Raw genomic sequence first — 20457 nt, 5'->3', positions numbered from 1 at the left:
AGCAAACCAAAAAGACCAGTAGATAGAAAAAGACAAGCAAACCAAAAAGACCAGTAGATAGAAAAAGACAAGCAAACCAAAAAGACCAGTAGATAGAAAAAGACAGTTTAAAAGAAACTGAAAGTGTTAGCATCATTAATCTGGGTAGGGAATTTTATGAAGAATAGAGTACGGAATTTAGGCCAAAGACCAAGTACTGTGACCTGAAGTCATTCAGTGCTGAAAGAGAAATTGTCAGTAAGAATGTTTGAAAGGTGTAACAGAAGGAAAATCTTGCAGCTGCACTACAAAAAAATTGCTTGAGAGGCAGGAAAATCAGGTGGAAGCAAGAAAATATGAATGGAGATACAGTAAAAGGAATGAAAGGGGCCAAAGGGATGCTGCAAAGACCCTTAAGTAATGTTCCTTAAAATGCAACATAAAGAGCCATCAAAGAAGCAGATGTTGCTAAGGGAGTGAAATGAAAGTCTAAAAATTGAAGAGACAGAAATTGCTGCTAATTTGGATAAATAAAAAAGTTAGCTGGGGATAATGTTTCTGAGGCCTTCATTTGTGAACAAGTGAGAAAACTCAATTCTGAGCTCTTGAAAACCACCCTTGGAGAAGTAGTACATACAGTTCTCATAGATATGCTGTTAAGAGACATGTCACAGTTCAAGGACAGTATAAAGGCTGAGGATTTTTTCCACAACAAAGGTTTGTTTGGGATGATATAGTCTTGTTTTAAAAAAAGAAAAATGCCAAACAGGACCTAGGTTGTTTAAGAGATGTCACATATATATATATATTTATATATTAATAATACTATATATATATATATATTATAATATAATATATATATTATATATTTATATATATATGTATATATTATTATATATATATATATATATATTTTTCTATATATCATATATTATATATATTATATATATAAATATATATATATATATATATATATATATATATATATATATATAGTATATAGATATATATATATATATATATATACTAATATATATATACTATATATATATATATATATATATATATATATATACATATATATATATATATATATACATACACACACACACAGATATATGTAAATAACAGTGCAAATGAATTTACAATAAGTTAAAGCAGTAACCAGGGATGTTCTTTATGTGACAACTACTAAGCAGGATATTTATCATTTTGTTTCGATAAGACCCATGACTCAATCACAGGATTAGGAAGATCAATTCCACAACCTGGTAACAGAAGGAATGAAACTTATGGGGCACTGTGTGGTGCTTTACCTAAAAGAATAAAAGATTGTTTGAATTAATTGCACACTACAGGCGGCCTGCGGTTAACGGCGCAATCGCTCAGCGGCGAATCGGTTTTACGGCTCTCATAAAAAATATTAATTAAAAATTTTTTTTTAGTATTTTTATGGCACAATTTTCGGTCAACAGCGCCGCTAGCACCTTATGTCTAACGAGTACATACATTTGTAGAAATGCAGTTCAGCCCATAAAGGTTATGCAAATGATATTAAAAAATTTATAATGAGTTATTACATAGGTATTAGGGTAAAATATATGCCTCTGACACTGTTCTATGCTGAAAATAATGAGTTAAATGAGTGCAAATTTAGCTTTGGATGTGTCGATTTATAAATGTTCATGCTTTTATGTTTAAAATGTGTATGAAAATGTATTACATATAGGGTATTTTTATTTCTGCACAGAAATATGATACAAAGGCAGCTTTTGAAACTGCCCTTCATGTTATCAAATACAATGTTTTTCATGTTCGTTCTTGTAAGCTGCCACCTGCCGCTCTTCTGAAAATATCGAGTTAAAAAGAGTGCAAATCTAGCGATCGATGTGTCGATTTTATAAATGTTCATGCTTTTATGTTTAAAATGTGTATGAAAATTATATTACGTATAGGGTATTTTTATTTTTGTACATAAATATGATACAAATTAAGGCAGCTTTTGTAACTATGTACCCTTCACATTGTCAGAGGATGTTTTTTCATGTTCGTTCTTGTCCGCCACTGTTCCGAAAAATGCATGGTGTTATTTTGTTAATTATGCATCTTTTCCATAAATCCTTTAAAAAGTTATACATTACTTCACTGTATCCAATAACATTGTACATATTCTCATATTATTGTATTATAAAATACTATGGCAAATCTAAGCCAGTATTCCACGGAGCGGCCAATGTTTTAGTTTCAAATCAGCTGATGGCGAATACGAGTTTGTTTCGCCATGTTTCGCCATATTTAACGCAATTCTGAGAGAATTTTCTTGCTTGTAGTTAGCATAAACTAATATCTAGATACTTGACTTATATGAGACAAGGTTATTTTTCCTTATTCGATGTGTTTTTAGGTGGAAATACGAATTGAATATGTCTCGTTGTGATTGTGAACTCATTTTTTTTTGTTAACAAATTACGTTGGCAGCATGTTTATTGCCTAAAAAATTACGTGATTCCGTTCGCAATTTCCCTTTATATCATCGTAATATGAGCTTTACGTTATTTATCTTATATCGGCGTGAAACCAAAATTAAATGTGTTCTTTCAAGCACAGTAGTTTTGATTAAAATGATTTTATCTTAATTTTATCTACGGTTGTGTTTGATGGCATACGTTTACTGGAGTTTTATCCTTGTTGCTGATGCACGATAATAGTCATTAGCAACTTGAACAATTTTCTCAGCTTCAGTTATAACTAGGTTTAAATTTAACAGTATATTTCTCGATTGATCTTTGATCTATATTGATCTTTGATCAATAGCGAATAAAGTTATTACATTAAGATATCTCAGTTCTATTTTACACATCATCATTTATAACAACTACGGTAATAGTGTACTATAGTACGATGATTGAGATACAAGCCAAATGGATGTTTTCGAATTCGATTGTACATACTTAGAAAAAAAGTCATTTCTCGTTCGGTTGTTCATGGCTGTACACATTTACGCAACAAGTATACCATTAAAACCACACTTTCATAATTCTCTTTTGCTGTTTTTGAACTTTAACTAGAAGACGGGATAAAATTAGGCTATTGTTGTAGGTACATGAAAAAGACGCATTTCACATGTACCAGTATTATTATGTTCAAACATTATTTCACATGTTGCGTGCCATTAGAGTATCCCATGTTAAGTCCAGTAATATGATATGGCAACATTTAAGTATTGGCAACATTGTAATTATTGCCTTCGTGAGGCAGTCTCGTCTCGTCTGTCTGTGTTTGTTAAGCTGTCTGCTGTTTGTCCCCTGGATCTTGTATATATTTCTACAATAGACATTTAGAACCTACATTCAAGTTGTGTCCTTGCCCCTCCACTTAAGGTTAAGGAGTTTACCAACACATACATGGCGCAGTGAACTTTGGAAGTGTCGTATTGTTTGAAGCTTATCAAGACTTGGACATCGGGAACCGGACGGTCATCGCCATATTGGATGAACGTTCAATTCAAAAGTGCTTTCGTGTCCCTACTGATTCATTCTATGTCATGTGCAGTGTAGTGCCTCAAGTACTCAGTGAAGTGTTGTGCAGTGCATTGTGCTTTTATAGTGCCTTTTTTGTGTGCTCTAGTGATTTTATTGAGTATGCATTTATTCTGTTGTGGCTTCGCCGGAGCACCGACTGTCACACCCGCACTCATGCCATGTCACGGGATGACTGAGTCGACTTGGCAACGTCGCCTTGGATGTGAGCGGCCGTAGGCAGACACTATCGTTCATTAGTCCCCTCGTTGGCTGACGTATTTCTCGCACATACGCACACACTCACGCTTCAACGAATTTTATTTATTATTCTCGTATCAGACGTTTTGGAATAATTTTAATAATTTTGTTGAAACTTTATTCTTGCGCACTGCACATCGACAATAATGACGGACTCGAAAGGTACGCCTGCAGACCAATTAGAAGAGCCCACAGAACAGTGGCAATCCAGTAATGTGGGCGCCCACACTCTGAGTGTGGGGGAGTGTTGGAGCATCCACTCTCTCCCTCCCCACCACTCTTAAGCCCCGCTACCAGCCCCCATCTACCTCTCAAGCTACTGGGACAGATTTCCTCGTTTTGATTAAGTTTTTAGAGGAATCTCGCTTGTATGAGGATGAGAGAAGAAGAAGGGAAGATGAAACAAGAAGACAAGACAGACAACGTGAAGAAGAAAGAAGAAGGGAACAAGAAGCAATTTGCCTTAGAGAAGATGATCTTAGAAGAGAAGAGGAGAATGCAAGGTTTACTGCCCTCATTCAAACTCTTGCACCAATCATCCATTCTCGTTCAGGTACCCTTACACCTGGCACAGAGGTGGTTTCGAACTCCAGTCAACCCTCCCTTCCACCACCACAGAAAGCAACCGCGCAAACGCCACCCCACTGAAGGCAGATGCAACATTCCAGATGTTCAGGGAATGGAGACGTCGATGGGATGACTATGCTGTCATGGTGGATCTTTCTAAGCTTCCACGGGAAAAACAAATGATCCAGATGAGGATGTGTTTAACCCTGGAAACGCAGCGTGTTTTAGAACACACACTTCAAATATCTCCCTCTACAGATAAGCCTGTAGATGAAGTCCTGGACGCCTACAGTCACATATAAAGGGTTTAAGGAATGAAGTACTTTCGCCGAAAGGAGAGTTACTTAGCTGCAAAAGCAATCGGAAGGGGAATCTTTCGCTGATTTCTATGTGAAACTTCGACGCCTTGCGGAAGAAGTTGATTTATGCCCAGGTACCGCCGTCGCATGTGAAGAGACCCAGCTGAAAATGATTATCTTGATGGGCATTCGAGACGCGGACTTGGTTCAGAAGTTGATCGCCTTGGATGCCAATTCTTCTTTGCAAGATTTCATCACCACCTGTCGGTCGTATGAGGCGGCTAAAACTGCAACTTCTGCCATACGTGCCCCAACTAATCAGCTGTGTGCTGTTTCGGCCTACAAGAGAAGCAAGAAGTCAAGCGGAAAGCATCCACCTTCGCCGAAACCTCGAACCCAGCAACTTGGTGCCAGTACTGTGCTCGTCAGCATGATCAAGACAAATGCCCTGCGGCCAACAGTACTGTAAAAGCTGCGACCGCGTTGGCCATTGGTCCAGGACCATGAGTGTCCTGCCAGCAAGGTCCAGTGCCGTCTGTGTCACCGCATTGGGCACTTCGATAAGTGTTGTAGGGAGAATAAGAAGAATCTTCGTCAGGACAGATCTTCAAGCAACAGTGGTGCCTCTTCAGTCAACAAATCGCAAGATTCAAGGACCAGCTGTCGTCGCCTAGGATCGCCTCGCACCATTTCCAAGACGCCCAAACCTATCTGTGTCCTCTTGTCGTTTGGCGATGTTAAGTCTCGCATTAAAATGTTACCAGACACAGGTGCCGATGTCACTGTTATTGGAAAGCAGCACCTTGACACATTGGGTATCTCCAGGAGCTGTTTGCAGACGCCTCCGCAAAGTGCGACGTTCACCGCGGATGGATCTCCAATGTCACCTGCTCTGGGTATATTACAAGCTACCCTTACACTAGGCAAGCTATCCTGTCTCGCCAGGATTCAAGTGCATGAAAATGTGGAATTTCCACTTTTATCCTATGGTCATTGTGAGGAACTGGCCATAATATCTCCTGATTTCCCTAAACCTATTTTAGAGGTCAAACACGTTAATAGAGTCAAGGAGCTACCCATCTCAGCGACCACATCACCTTCAGCAGCAAAGGAATACTTTCTTCAAGAGTTTCAAGATGTGTTGGTCTCGAAAGAAGAGTTGAAGACAGCTCCTCTCAAGCCTATGGCTGGTCCTCCTCCCATGAGAATCCACCTTAAGGATGGTGCAGTGCCTTTTGCCATCCACACCCCAAGACAGATTCCATTCGCTTTTAAGGACCAAGTTAAAGAAGAGCTTGACTCCATGGTGGCCCAAGGGATAATCAAACCTGCTGGTGATGACCCGTCAGTTTGGTGCCACCCTCTCGTCGTCGTTCCCAAGAATGGGACAGGAGTACGAATTACCGTCGATCTGACCAAGTTGAATAGCCAGGTTTCTCGTCCAGCCCATCCTTCACCCACACCCTACGCCGCTATTCGCAGTGTAGGCCCGAAGGCTCGTTATTTCACCACAGCTGATGCTCTCTATGGTTACTGGCAGATGGAACTGGCAGAAGAAGATCAGCATTTAACCACCTTTATTACGCCATATGGTCGGTTCATAAATTGCAGAGGACCGATGGGCTTCGCAGCTACTGGAGACGCCTTCTGCCTGCGAGGTGATATGGCCCTTCAAGGTGTCCAAAACTGCGTTAAGGTCATAGACGACCTTCTCCTCCACGACGAAGACTACGCTACACACCTTCATCGTATCCACGAAGTGCTCACCCGGTGCCGCAAGTTTGGGATCACACTCAACAAGGATAAATTTGTGGTCGCTGCACCCTCCGTGAATTTCTGTGGGTACAATCTCTCAGGAGACGGCATCTCAGCTGATAAGCAGAAAGTCAGTGCCATCAAGGATTTCCCAACCCCTGCTAACCTGACAGACCTCAGATCGTTATGGGATTGGTCAACCAAGTTAGCGGAGTTCACGCCTGACATCTCCATTGCAGCCCAACCTTTACGTCCCCTGATGAGTCCCAAGAGAACATTTGTTTGTTTGGACCCCGACCATGATGAAGCATTTCAACGTGTCAAGTTAGCTCTCACCAGGCCACCAGTTCTCGCCCTCTTCGACCCAGACCTACCTGTTGTTCTTCAGACGGACGCTTCACGCCTCCACGGCATTGGATATGCCCTCCTGCAGGACCATGGTAATGGACACCTGCGTCTAGTTCAGTGTGGTTCTCTGTGTTTCTTTCCGCTGACACAGAGACACGATATGCCACCATCGAGCTGAGATGCTAGCCGTTGTCTGGGCAATGTCGAAATGTAGGCTATATTTAGCAGGCCTACAGAATTTTACTCTGATGACGGATCACCGGCCCCTCATACCTATTCTGAACAGTTATACGCTGGATGCCATCGAGAACTCTCGTCTCCAGCGCCTCAAGGAGAAAATCTCGCCCTATATCTTTACAGCTGTGTGGCGTGCAGGTAAGTTGCTGTGCATCCCAGATGCATTGTCTCGCGCCCCAGTCAGCCACCCCACACAGAGGAGGACGAGATCTCGGGTGCTTCTTCCGCTGCTCATCTCACGAAACTGTCAATGGCTTGTGAAGCGCCGTACGCTTTCAGACGAGTCTCCGAGCTCAGGAATCACCCGACAGGAATACTTTCATAGGATCTTCGTGACGCAGTCGAAAAGCAGATCCTGCGTATACTCATCTACTCGATTGTGTCACATCAGGATTTCCTCGCAACAGATATGACCTTCACAATTCCTTACTTCCTTATTGGAAACTACGTGAAGATCTCTACGCCGATGGTGACCTTGTCCTGTATAGAGCAAGGGTTGTAGTTCCTGCCGCTCTCCGTCGTCGCACCTTGTCCCACTTGCATGACAGCCACAGAGGTGTGGAAGCAACCAAGCGCAGAGCAAGGCAATCAGTTTTCTGGCCTGGCATTGACTCTGATATTGCCAAACACAGTCAGAGCTTGTGAGGCATGTCAGACATGCAGCCATCTCAGCCGCAGGAACCTCTAATGAATGACGACAACCCGAGACAAGAACCGCTTCGAGTCCGATCTCAGCCGACTTCTTTGTTGTTGCAGGGAAGTCTTTCCTCGTCGTCGTCGATCGCCTGTCAGGATGGCCTGTTGTTGCACCCTGCCAAGGCGATACTACCGCTTCCAATACTATCAGGATCTTCTGCCGCTATTTCCGTGAAGTTGGTGTCCCCCTTCGCCTAAGGACAGATGGAGGCCCCCAATTCACCAGCGCAGAGTTCAAGGATTTTATGAAGCGATGGGGAGTTCGACACATGGTAACCTCACCCCACTACCCACAATCGAATGGTCACGCTGAAGCCGCTGTGAAGTCGATCAAGCACCTCATCCTCAAAACAGCCCCATCTGGCAACATTGATTGTGAAGCATTTGACCGAGGCTTATTGGAGCTCAGAAATACTCCTAACTTTACTGGACGCTCTCCTGCCCAGATCCTGTATGGCTGTCCTCTCAGGTCATGTATCCCTGCCCACCCTCAAGCATTCTCCATGGAGTGGCAGGTCAAGAACGAAGATTGTGACCGCTGTGTTGCCGCTCGTTACAAGCAGGTAAAAGAGCCAAGTACGACAAGCATGCCCACCCCTTACCCACGTTTGAGCGTCGGACAGCAAGTTCGGATTCAAGACCCGACCCTCTCATCGTTGGGACAAAGTTGGCACTGTCATGGGTCATGGAAGGTCAAGAGACTATCAAATTCGTCTCCCTAGTGGTCGTGTGTGGTGGCGAAATCGTCGTTTTCTTCGCCTGGTGCCACCCACTAATAGTGACCCCTTTCTCCCTGTCCCTGTGGCCCCTAGCCAGGACCTAGAAAGAGAGTCCTTAGTCAGTATTCCTCCAGTAAACCCACGTCGTTCCCAAAGACTCATGGAAAAGGAGTCCGCTCGAGAATGCACTACGAGCGTGAGGGGGAGGGAGGTGTAGGTACATGAAAAAGACGCATTTCACATGTACCAGTATTATTATGTTCAAACATTATTTCACATGTTGCGTGCCATTAGAGTATCCCATGTTAAGTCCAGTAATATGATATGGCAACATTTAAGTATTGGCAACATTGTAATTATTGCCTTCGTGAGGCAGTCTCGTCTCGTCTGTCTGTTTGTTAAGCTGTCTGCTGTTTGTCCCCTGGATCTTGTATATATTTCTACAATAGACATTTAGAACCTACATTCAAGTTGTGTCCTTGCCCCTCCACTTAAGGTTAAGGAGTTTACCAACACATACAATTGTAATTTGGTCTCTCATGAAATTGGATTATCATAAGATGAATTATCATAACTTGAACACTACATCTACCTGTACACTGTACTTATAAAACCTTATTATATCTTTACATACTCCAGACACCCAAAGGATTAAAGCTAGGCTTTTTTCACTTTACAGTATTTATAATACTATAACGTACTGTACAGTACTACTGTACAGTAAATTCCATAGTACATATATATATGAATCCCTTAATTCTTTATCACTAATAAATAAATTTGTCTGAACAAAAAGTGAAACCAATACATTATTCTAAATTGTACACTCAAATAATATGTAACATATATACAGTACAGGTAAAATACAAGTATCATCACCATACTTACTTTCCTCTGTTTCATGAATATGTTCTGTAGAGTTTACAGTGTACAAAAGCTGATAAAAACATGCTGGTCCATTGGAACACTCATGTTCCCACTTCACATATTCATCCATTTGTGAAATATCATCGACTTTTGAAGGAGCTAAAAGGAAAGAAAACAATCTTGAAATACTATGAACTTATTGTAGAAAACAAATATACATAAGATGCAACAAAATAAATGAATAAAAAGTAAACATTGACCAATTTACTTAGTTCTCATTTGTTTTCTGCAGACTACTTTATTAAAGTCACACTTTTACTACAGCTCATTCAATTTTCCATATATAAATTTATCTCTCTCTCTCTTTCTCTATTTACTGAGAATATAGGTATCTCTAGCTGTATCTTAGCAGAATATATAAAAAAAACAAAAACCTTAAGTGGACAGATGTCTTATGATGAAATGGTAATAATGTAAACAAATTCTAAAGATTTTTAATTAAAAATTAGTTTCTACTTCCTTCCATTTTCCAGTAAACCAGCTTAATCATTATTTAATATAAATAAGATGTCAATAAAGAAGATATTTTTAAATGAGAAATTGGGACATAAAGGTATCTAATAAAATACAAAATTCATATTCCCACCAATAGCATTTGTTTCCCTACAGCTCTTACCTCCAATCTTTGTTCTGCTCAAAACTTCAGAAGAATAGTTTCCACATAACACATCGGTATACTTGATTTCAGTGCAGGCAGTAACTTTGAAGTTGTACTTGGTGAAAGGGTCTAATTCAGTCACTTTATGCTGGAAATGAATAAAATAGAATGATAAAAAGTTGATTCGTACCTACTGTCATTCTAGACATTACTAACTCATACATTTGCCCCTTTATACTGTATATAATATATTTGTTTTATACCTGTTCATGTATGTATGAACTTACATAAGAAAGCTTGAAAGCTGACAATAAAATGCAGTCCCATATATGTAGCACATTATGTACATGTACGGCACATTCTGAATATACATGCATGTACGTATAAGATGACTTCTTTTTTACATAAAGGACATCTAGATATAAGAAAAGTAACAAAATAAAATATACATCATTGCATTTATATAACTTAAACAAATATGTACTAAAGTGATGGCTATTGACTCTCTCTCTCTCTCTCTCTCTCTCTCTCTCTCTCTCTCTCTCTCTCTCTCTCTCTCTCTCTCTCTCTCTCTCTCTCCACTCATCTTGTAATATTCAACATAGTGATGATGACAATGAAGAATTTTACTAAACCTAGTCATGAGATGAAGAAAAATGAATGCTGTAGGTGTTGAGGGATACAGTTTAGCTACGAATCCCATGATGATAAGTTAGATGGGTCACCTGCTTCAGATGAGCTTGGAATTCTAACCATGAAAAAGAAGAAATCAATGGAGTATCTTTTGAGCAGATGAGCTTGACAGGTTTTTTATTCTTTTTTTTTAAGTTTCCCTCTGAGAAATATTGTGATAGGAAATTAGTTTCCCTTTATGGATATCAAAACCTATTGGTGTCGTGTAAAATTTGTTAGTAGTGAGTAATATTTAAATGACTTATCATCAAAGAACAATGCTCTCTAATGTAGTCATTTAGTATTAACTGAAAATGTCTGTGCATTTCTCTCATGCTCATATTGCTTCTCCTCATCCTTCCTCCATTTACTTTTCTTCATCTTTGTTGTCTGCTAATAATCAAATAGGATATTTGAATTCTTTAACTAAAGACCAAGCACTGGGAACTATGAGGTCATTCAGTACCCAAAGATTTTCTTTATGAACACCACCCCATCTTACCTAACTCTCCAAAGCCTCGAAATTCAAGCATGACCTCACTCCATACGTATTGGTTGCAATGCAACCACTTCAAAGTTTATAAATGTTATTGCACCCGCAATGGTTAATGAATTCCAGCAGTGCACCACATCCAGAGGGCTCTTGAGATGCATTCACACAGTAGAAATAAATTTTTAATTTTTCATGATTCACAAACACATGATTCATTCTTGCCATGCATTCTAGCCTCTTCAGAATATATTACCTTTTTTCATTACTTAAATTTTTAACTTTCTGATTTACAGCAAAGACTTCATGATTTTTCGGGGCTTATCAGATTTACCAACATCACCACTTATATGCTCTAGGACTATATTCACTAACTTCACACATAAGAAAAAGAACATAAAAAGGTGATATCATGAAAAAGTACATGAAACTTGAAAGAAAACAATGTACATCTTGATTTTTAAAAAATCTAACATTGGATATCCTCCACTTACACTGCACTAAATTTGCTAAATCTGAGTTTGCAAATAAGGACATTTATATTTCTTTAAAAAAAGCATTGGCCAAATTTTCATTCTTCTGCTCATAAAACTAGATTTTTCTACTTCACTTTCTTTGAAAAACAGTGTAGAGATAAAGCAGCTATAATGCTTACCTCAGTAATTTCTGATGAGCTGCTGGCACTAACACTTTCTTCTTTAGGACCATATGAAGATTCCCAAGACAACTTATATTTGATGATCTTGCCATTCCTTTCAGTGGCCATGGGAAGCTTCCATGAAAGCAATATCCACGACTGACCAGACTCGATCACTTTGAAGTCTTGAGGTGGACCGCTAGGCTCTACAATAGGAATAAAATTAAAGAATTATAAACATACACAATACAATGTAAGTGTTATGGATATACTTGAACTTTACCAAATAGTACCTATCATCATAGCATAAATTTTTTGCGCTTTAAATTATCTTATCTTTTTTTGATACTATAACTTTACTGGAAGAAGTTTAAAAGCTGAATTTTGCAATAGCAGTATTAAAACAATTCAATTACTACTATAACTATCAAAACCAAATACATATAACAAAAACACAAGCAAAATATAACTTACTGTCTGGTTCAGTTTCTACATGCACTGATTTACTCCATTTGCTGAGGCCAATCTGTGTTAATATGGCAATATTGAAGATGTACTTTGTATATGGATGAAGATTATGCACAACATGTTGCAACGCAGTTTCATCATTTATTGATTCATAGGATTTTTCTGTAAAATAAAAAAAATATTAGAAAATTTTTACATACCGTACTTTCAATTTCCTACAAAAATATGTAACTAATTGCTTTACAATTTCCATTTTTGCCACCTTGATTAGGCTTAACCAATTGCAGAACTAAATAGGATTCATCTAAAGAGATAGTTACTGAGCAAGACTGCTTTACTCATGTAAACCCCAATTTCTATTCATTAGTGCTATAACTTCTCACTAACAAGTAGTAACGAGAGTTGGTGTGTATGAAGAGAAAAGATTACTTGTGCACTGATAATCTGAATCAATGAAACACAAAACTTCTTTCAAAATTTTTATAATCATTATGCGATCATACAGAGAAACATAAATTATTACTTCACTGATCCAAAATAATTATTGAGGTGCAAAGCAACTGCAGACTAGTAAGTACTGACCTTTGTTTGGCCTTTCAGGAATGACTAGTTTCATAAAGTTAGTACTTGCATCAGTGACTAGAATACTTTCAGGGTTTCACAATATTAATCTATGGTATTAAATACTTTAGGATTCTCATATTTCTTCATTTTTATTTGACATATTGCGTAAATGTGTGCGAACACAGAGAGGAGGCTCAAGGAAAAAGCCGTCATCAAGGATGATACCCCAGAGTAAGATTTGTAAGAGCCAACCCACATAAGAATAAGTTAAATGAAATGAAAACCAGGGACTACAGCCTAAGCTGTTAACAAAAGACCTGTTTATGTGTCAAGGGAAGTGTGGGTACCATTTTGAGGGCAGAAAGCAGAAAGTGAACAAATATCTTTAGGTACAGCAGTAATAATTATTTGTGCATGTTTTCTGAGGTGTTAAGTACTGTGGTTTTACTTTATGAAGTAATATTACTGAAGGATTACTTCTTCAGAGGCTGAGAAATAGTCTTATATATGGCATTTTCTAGGCAAGATGCATTATTGGAGAGTGTACAGAGAGGTGGATCTATTATGTTAGAAAGATGGGAACATCTAACTTTTAAGATTTTCTAAGATTCAGATAAAGAATTAAATAAAAAATAAAGGACAAAGTGACTTTGATGATGCACTGTAAAGATATGCTCCAACTGCAGCTATTGCCTTTGTGCACCCAATTTAAACGAGCAAGAGAGCGCACCTGATTTAAATGAGCAAGAGAGCACCTCTCTAGATTATGGTCTTGGTCATATCACACTTGAATAAAATTGAATTCTGTATTTTGTATTGTACACAGACTGGTAAATAAATCAATTAGTACAGTAACTATTTTTGCTCTTAAAGATTAAGCACACTAATGACTTTACATACCAGGGAAATCATTTCTGGAAATTATTTCATGCAAAACCAAGTAATGATGCATAATGAGCCCTACAAACAGTTCTTTCGATACTAATGAAGTATATAATATACTTCTCACAGCAAATGCCACTTCCAAAATGCACTGACAATCATCGTCAGAATAACCTGGCTATGCAATGCAGATCTTAATGTTATATTTACTATTTATTTTCAAGATAAGAAAGGATTCGTTTCCAAAATACGTACTGCCAGTGCAAACAAACTTAGCTACAAAACTTTAATAAACACCATTAATACATTTTAGAATACAGCTGCTGAAGAGTGCATATGATATGGAAGTCACCTTTGAACTTTTATTAAAGAAGACTTACCAGCATCTACAGGGCATTTCTGTGCATCTCCAGCTACAGCACAGTAGGAAATGTTGAAACCAATTGGCTCTGCTGCTTTTGCTTTGCAGTCAAGACTCCACTCCAAGTATACCTCCGTTGACGTTCTGAAGAAAAGGACGATACAAATTAATGAGCAAGAAAGAGTTTTCACAAAATTGCTGCCGCACGATTGTGCACTTTTTACGTAAAACTGAAATCTCCCTAATAAATCCCAAGGCAACACTTTAACACTAAGACCTAAGTAAGTAAACAGATAAGAACTTGCTGAAGTGGGAAACTCATGTGAGTGAGAGGAAGGTGTACATACCTAAGAATTTAGAGTTTTTTGTTAAAGTGTATTATAATGAACTGGTTGAAAGGCTGTGCATTTATGAATCTGGTTTCAAGCAATCTCATTTTATTGACATCCTAATTTCATTAGGTTTTAAACATACAAAATAAACTAACTATTCTGCCCTACAGGACCTAACTGATTTATAATTTTACCACCATTCTTAAAGTGTTGTAAACAAGTGCCTTGCCACTGGCACAAAAGCTAAAATAAATAATGTTGATATTAAAACTATGGTGTTTTGAACAGTACAACATGAGTTCTTTACAACTAGGTAATCAGGAAATCATATTTTAGTTTGTAAGAAACAAATGTTTCAATTCAACTTAAAGTTTAAACAATCAAATCTGAATCAAATACAGTACTCCTGAATTTTGACATTGACTCATCAACTTAATCATGATCACTGTTTTTCTATGAGTTTCATTTGGTGGACAGTGCAGCATCCTTCAGTCTCTCCTATATATTAAGATTCACTAGCACTGTATATGAAAACAGCAAATGATCACACAGGACTGGAAAGTGTTGTAAGAAAGTGTGTTCTCTACATTTTGGTAATGAAACACACAACCCTGTAATTTATTCTGAGCTCTTGTCAGTAGAGTACATATGAAAATTATCATTCTTTAACGGTTTCCAAAACTCCTGAGTGAATTATGAAACATGCCTGATTTTTACAACTAGCTTACTGTGCAACTTGAATGATTTGAATAGTTATTTGATAGGATTTCCTGTACGACTTAAAGAGAACTTACACTTCTGAGACTGAAAAATGCTCCAGAGGTGGTGGGTGGTTTCCAAAACTGGCTATGCAAGTTAGCCACTTAATGCCACTGGATGAATGTGCTGAATTCACAGAAATGCCAAACATGTAGAGAGCTGTTTCATCTAAGTGAGTTATGTTCTTTACATTCAAGCCTGGATCTTCAATAATTTCCCATTCCAGCTTATCCTGAAAAAAACACAAAAAAAGGAATAAGTATCTCAAAAGACACATCCCACAGTTTATTCATCTGGTGAAATTGCTTATAGAATAAATATATACATATACATATTCATATACACACATATATATATATATATATATATATATATATATATATATATATATATATATATCAAGAACTGTATTTCTAACTGATAAATATCACAAAGGAGATGAAGTAAGCAGTTAAAAAATTAACAACTTATCCCTTACATTTAGGTGAAAAATTACAAATTGCAAATTATAAAGTGATCTCAGATACTTTAACTTTCAACTTATGCACTTCTGAAAACAGTATCAAGAGTATTACTGGTGAATGAGTGTGTATATAGTACTATGTATTACATTATCTCATTTGTTGATCATTTGTTTATTTATTAAATTTATGTAAATACCAGTTTGTATTATTCTGATTAAAAATGTATTGTGTAATATACAAGGGCTACATATGTAGCATTTATATAACTGCCACTATTCACTGTAGACCATCAACTATCCCTGATTTTTTTTACTCCATTTATCTTATTTAAGTATCAGCAGGTAAGAGGAAATAAAGGGAGATGGCAAGAGTAGACTGTGGTTAAACAAATGACAAATATTCTAAAAACAAAAATATATTGAACCATAATCAGAACTGTGATGATGTATGATTCAGAAACGTGGGTATTATGAAGGAATGGAGAACAAATAAGCTGGAGGGAGCACAGATGAGGATGCTATAAGGGAATTTGGGAATCTTGCTGCATGGGTGGCTAGAAAATGAAAAAAAATAACTGAGTGAGGAACGCAATGGTAAAGATTAATTATACATAAATATGTTAAGGATCAAGACTGAGATGGTTTGAACATGAAGTAAGGATGAGTATGGAGGAAGAAGTGAAGAGAACTTGGTTAGAATCTGTTACAGGTAGAAGGTTGAAAGGGAGTCCAAGGATTAGATGGCCTGATAAAGTGAGTGAGGATCTGTGGAAGAAGGGTTTTGCAGAGGAAGATGCTTTTGACACATCAAGGCAATGGACCCCTTTGTATAGAAATAGTGGTGGGAATGATGAAGATAGAAAAAATGTAGTGCATACTCAACAACACTTAAATTGTAACCCCACTACCTGGTCCACATCCCATATAGAATATATATATATATATATATATAATATATATATATATATATATATAATATATATATATATATATATATATATATATGTGTGTGTGTGTGTGTGTGTTTGTGTGTGTGTGTATATACAGTGGTCCCCCCGTATTTGCGGGGGATGTGTACCAGACCCCCCGGTGAATAGTTAGGACCTGTGAATGTTTGGAACCCCATAAAAATGCTAATAACAGACTATTTTGTTAGATAAAACTCAAGAAAAACCCACTAAAAATTTTCATACTCGGTTTTTTTAATAGTTTTATCACAAAAAGTGCATTTTATAATGAAATTGATAAAAAAAACCCAGGAATTTGTGGATATTTCTCATAGAAAACTACCGCGAATGTGCGAATTTTTTGCAAATAATGCGGGGAAATGTTCTCGAGAGAAATCTGCGAATGTGTGATTCCGCGAATCAGGAGAACGCGAATGTGTGATTCCGCGAATCAGAGAACGCGAATGTGTGATTCCGCGAATCAGGAGAACGCGAATAAGGGGGGTCCACTGTATGTGTGTATATATATCGTATATATATATATATATATATATATATATATATATATATATTATATATATATATATATATATAATAATAGACAAATTCCTAACCCTTTAAGGTATGGTAAAGGAATTTTACTTACCTGGCAACGCTCTTCATATTTTATCTTTTTGCACCAGTAAAGCGTAACAGTCTCAACACCCTGGGCGTCTGCATCATCAACACGCCACTTCATGCTGTATACTGTTTTATTGGCTTCACTGTAGGCTATAACTTTAAAGAAAGTGGGTTGTGTAAGCAATTCTGCTTTTCCTGGAACCATTACAATAGCTCTTACATTGGCATTCAGAGGAGGGCCTTCATCATTCACGGGTATAATTTCAAATCTGTAATAAATTAAGTACAAATAAGAAATATGGTATTATTTATGACAGGAACATTATACAATAACAAATAATACTCTACAAGTACAATAACAATACTTATATAAATTAGATATTTCATGGCCAAGCTCACATATAAATCAAATATGTAACTAACAGATTACTTGTAATTATTCCAAAATATTCAAAAACCATAATATTAATGTTTATAAAAAATATGCAGACTCAAACACGGACAGAGCTCTATTAAGTTATACATATTACAGATGGTTAACCAAGACAAGTAATTTTGAAAAGAAGAGATCTCCCTTGATCTCTGAGCTAAGAATTCAGCTGCTTAGGGTAGCTGTTATATATTTTGCTCTTTTTTATGTTCCTTTCATTCTTCACAACTTTCTCTTATTCGAAATTAAAGACGTCTTTCCATGTTTATAGATAGCCATATCAAGGAAAAATTATAGTTATTTGTTATTAAGGTGACAGCTTTAGGCATTGGACAGTGATTATATCAAATTTGAAGTGTTATCTCTAAAGTCTGTACGTATAATATTGGGCTATTCAGTAGGAATAAGAACCTATGAGGTAAGTTCCACTAGGCAAACAGGAGACGAGCGTTTTGAAATCTGTGTAATTTATTTATTCATATTATTAATATGATGAGAAGTAACTGCCCTGGCCACAAGGTTATGCCTTTGAGCTCAATTTAGGCAGATCATAAAACCATACCCCATTCAAGCTACCAAGGGAAAATGTGTACATCATTGGCAATAAATAGATTCAGGGCATTAGAATTTCTATAACTACATTTTCTTATATCACCAGTTAAAACCATTTCTTTCTTTCCCTAATAACACACCAGTTGGAAACTCTAGTTTTGGCCAGCTGAGAATTGTGACGGCATGTAGTGCTCTACATGGTCATAAGAGGGTGTATGGCTCCCCATAGTAACAGAATACTTACTAGGGAGGTCTAACAGTTATTCCAAAGAATATTTTTGTCTCTGTTATCCTTTTGTGTTACTCAAAGGTAAGAGGTTTCTATTTACAAAATGATTTTTGTTTCAAGTGTACTTTTTTAATAAGTATATGTTAACTAATTACGAGCCTAGACTCAATTGTATTAATAAAAAAAGTTATTATCATTATTAGTATTATTATTATGTATAATCATTATTATTATTTTTATTATTCTTACTATTATTATTTTGCTGAAAAGCATTTACTATATAAAACAAACCACCATTACAAACCCACCTGTAGGTTAGATCTTTTTCCATATTACTGAATTTTGCATAAGATTCTTTAATATCGACCTCTGCAGAATCTTTTGCAATCAGCCTGGAAATAAAAAAAAAACATTAACAATAACTGACAATCAATTCTCATGAACCCATGTGTTACATTATGAATGGAAAGTTGTTAGGTTGATGTATTCAATGTTCACATCAACAATTCAATGTTGATGTTTGATACAACTGCTGAGGAAGAAAATAATATTATTATCATTACAAGACAAGCTGCAACCCTAGCTGGAAAAGTAGAATGATGGAAGCCAAACAGTCACATCAGATAAAGCGGCCCACTACAGAGAAGGAAAATGAAGTATGTAACAAAATTTAATAACTCATTAAATTATTAATAATTATTCTCAAAATATTCTCCATTTCTTATAGATGTTCCATTTCTGGAATATACTAGAGATAGTGGACCTATATTGACTGAAGCAGGGCGATGATACCAGGCACTTTCTTTGTGGCATCAAACTATTTTTTCTTGTTCAATATATCCAATTCTAAACTATCATAAAAATGTTATATGAAAGCATTTTCTAAAACATCAAAGTCTGGTTAGCTGCCTACTGTGCTTGTTGATAGGATGCAAATTTAAAAAATAAAAAAGCATTTACCTAAGGAAGAACCACTAGCAACACATATTACCTATCTATATAAGAAATGTTCTACATTTCTTTACTTTTATTTTAATTTATTTGAAACGAAATTAATTTTCCTACATAATACATAAAAGGGTGTTTTCATTCAAATTACTGTTCTTATACATTTCACTTGCGATGGATAGCTACAGAAGGACATTAGATATTAAACATATCAAAGACGACAAATACATACCTGTTGCTTTTGTCATCATATGCACTGATATTGTAATGAAAGTTGCGCCCGTTATAGTACAGTGGGTCAACAATTTGCCATAAGATATAAATGTCCCGGTATGAAAGTGTCTCCTCTACTTCAAATGTTCCACTGGTTGTCTTGGGTTCTACTGTTGGATCTAAAATACAATAGAAGATAGATGATCAGTAAAAATATCTACGTGTAATAAAAGCCTCTTTATGAATCCATACCATGAATAAGTACACAATTCTTCAAGGGACATGCTTAACAATAATCCATTTTTCACTGTGCTTTATTCAATATCCATTAAAACTTACTTGATGGATAAGTTCTCTTTGTAAGAATAGCAGCTTCAGACCACATGTGTGGTCTTACTTCACCAAACCCAGTATGAATGCGAACACGGAAATCATACTGAATGTAAGGAAGGAGATTATTAATAGTTCTATTAAAGGTCTCTCCCGGACTCCATCTGTCTGGTTGCACTCTCCAGCGATCAACCTTGGAATAAGATAATGAGTAAAGATTAAAATTCAATCCATAAAAATGAAAAGATACTTAAATATATAATAAATATATAATAAACAAACACTTACTATATATTAATCTATTCTCTCTTCATATTCAAGGCCTCTACTAAAATTATTTCCAAAATATAAATGTGATTATATATCTATATATATATATATATATATAATATATATATATATATATATATATATATATATATATATATATATATATATATATATATATACAGAGGCAGTGCCCGGGTTACGACAGGGGTTCCGTTCTTGAGACGCGTTGTAAGCCGAAAATCGTCGTAATCCGGAACATTGTCAAAAATCCTAAGAAAACCATACTTTTAATGCTTTGGGTGCATTGAAAACTATGTAAACTGCATTCTTATTGCATTTTTAATCCAAAAAAAACTTTAAATATTGATTATTTTGCATTTTTGGT

At 36.5% G+C, this 20457-nt stretch overlaps 1 protein-coding gene across 6 annotated transcripts in view; it reads right to left on the bottom strand.

The window, feature by feature from the left end:
- The window catches only part of LOC135217354 (cytokine receptor-like), a 219596-nt gene that overhangs the window by 50971 nt on the left and 148168 nt on the right, over positions 1 to 20457 (bottom strand). For all 6 annotated transcript variants that reach the window (XM_064253188.1, XM_064253192.1, XM_064253193.1 and 3 more), the window contains 10 exons: positions 19812 to 19995; positions 19492 to 19651; positions 18620 to 18703; positions 17126 to 17369; positions 15105 to 15301; positions 13998 to 14122; positions 12178 to 12333; positions 11722 to 11909; positions 9923 to 10052; positions 9268 to 9405 (listed from right to left, as the gene is read on the bottom strand). In XM_064253188.1, the coding sequence (XP_064109258.1) occupies positions 9268 to 9405; positions 9923 to 10052; positions 11722 to 11909; positions 12178 to 12333; positions 13998 to 14122; positions 15105 to 15301; positions 17126 to 17369; positions 18620 to 18703; positions 19492 to 19651; positions 19812 to 19995 (1606 nt within the window). The remainder of the gene's footprint in view (positions 1 to 9267; positions 9406 to 9922; positions 10053 to 11721; positions 11910 to 12177; positions 12334 to 13997; positions 14123 to 15104; positions 15302 to 17125; positions 17370 to 18619; positions 18704 to 19491; positions 19652 to 19811; positions 19996 to 20457) is intronic.

This window comes from Macrobrachium nipponense, chromosome 7 (assembly GCF_015104395.2).
Source record: "Macrobrachium nipponense isolate FS-2020 chromosome 7, ASM1510439v2, whole genome shotgun sequence".
NCBI lineage: Eukaryota > Metazoa > Arthropoda > Malacostraca > Decapoda > Palaemonidae > Macrobrachium > Macrobrachium nipponense.
Note: the sequence above shows the minus strand (reverse complement) of the source record. Positions and strands in the feature narration are given on the sequence as shown.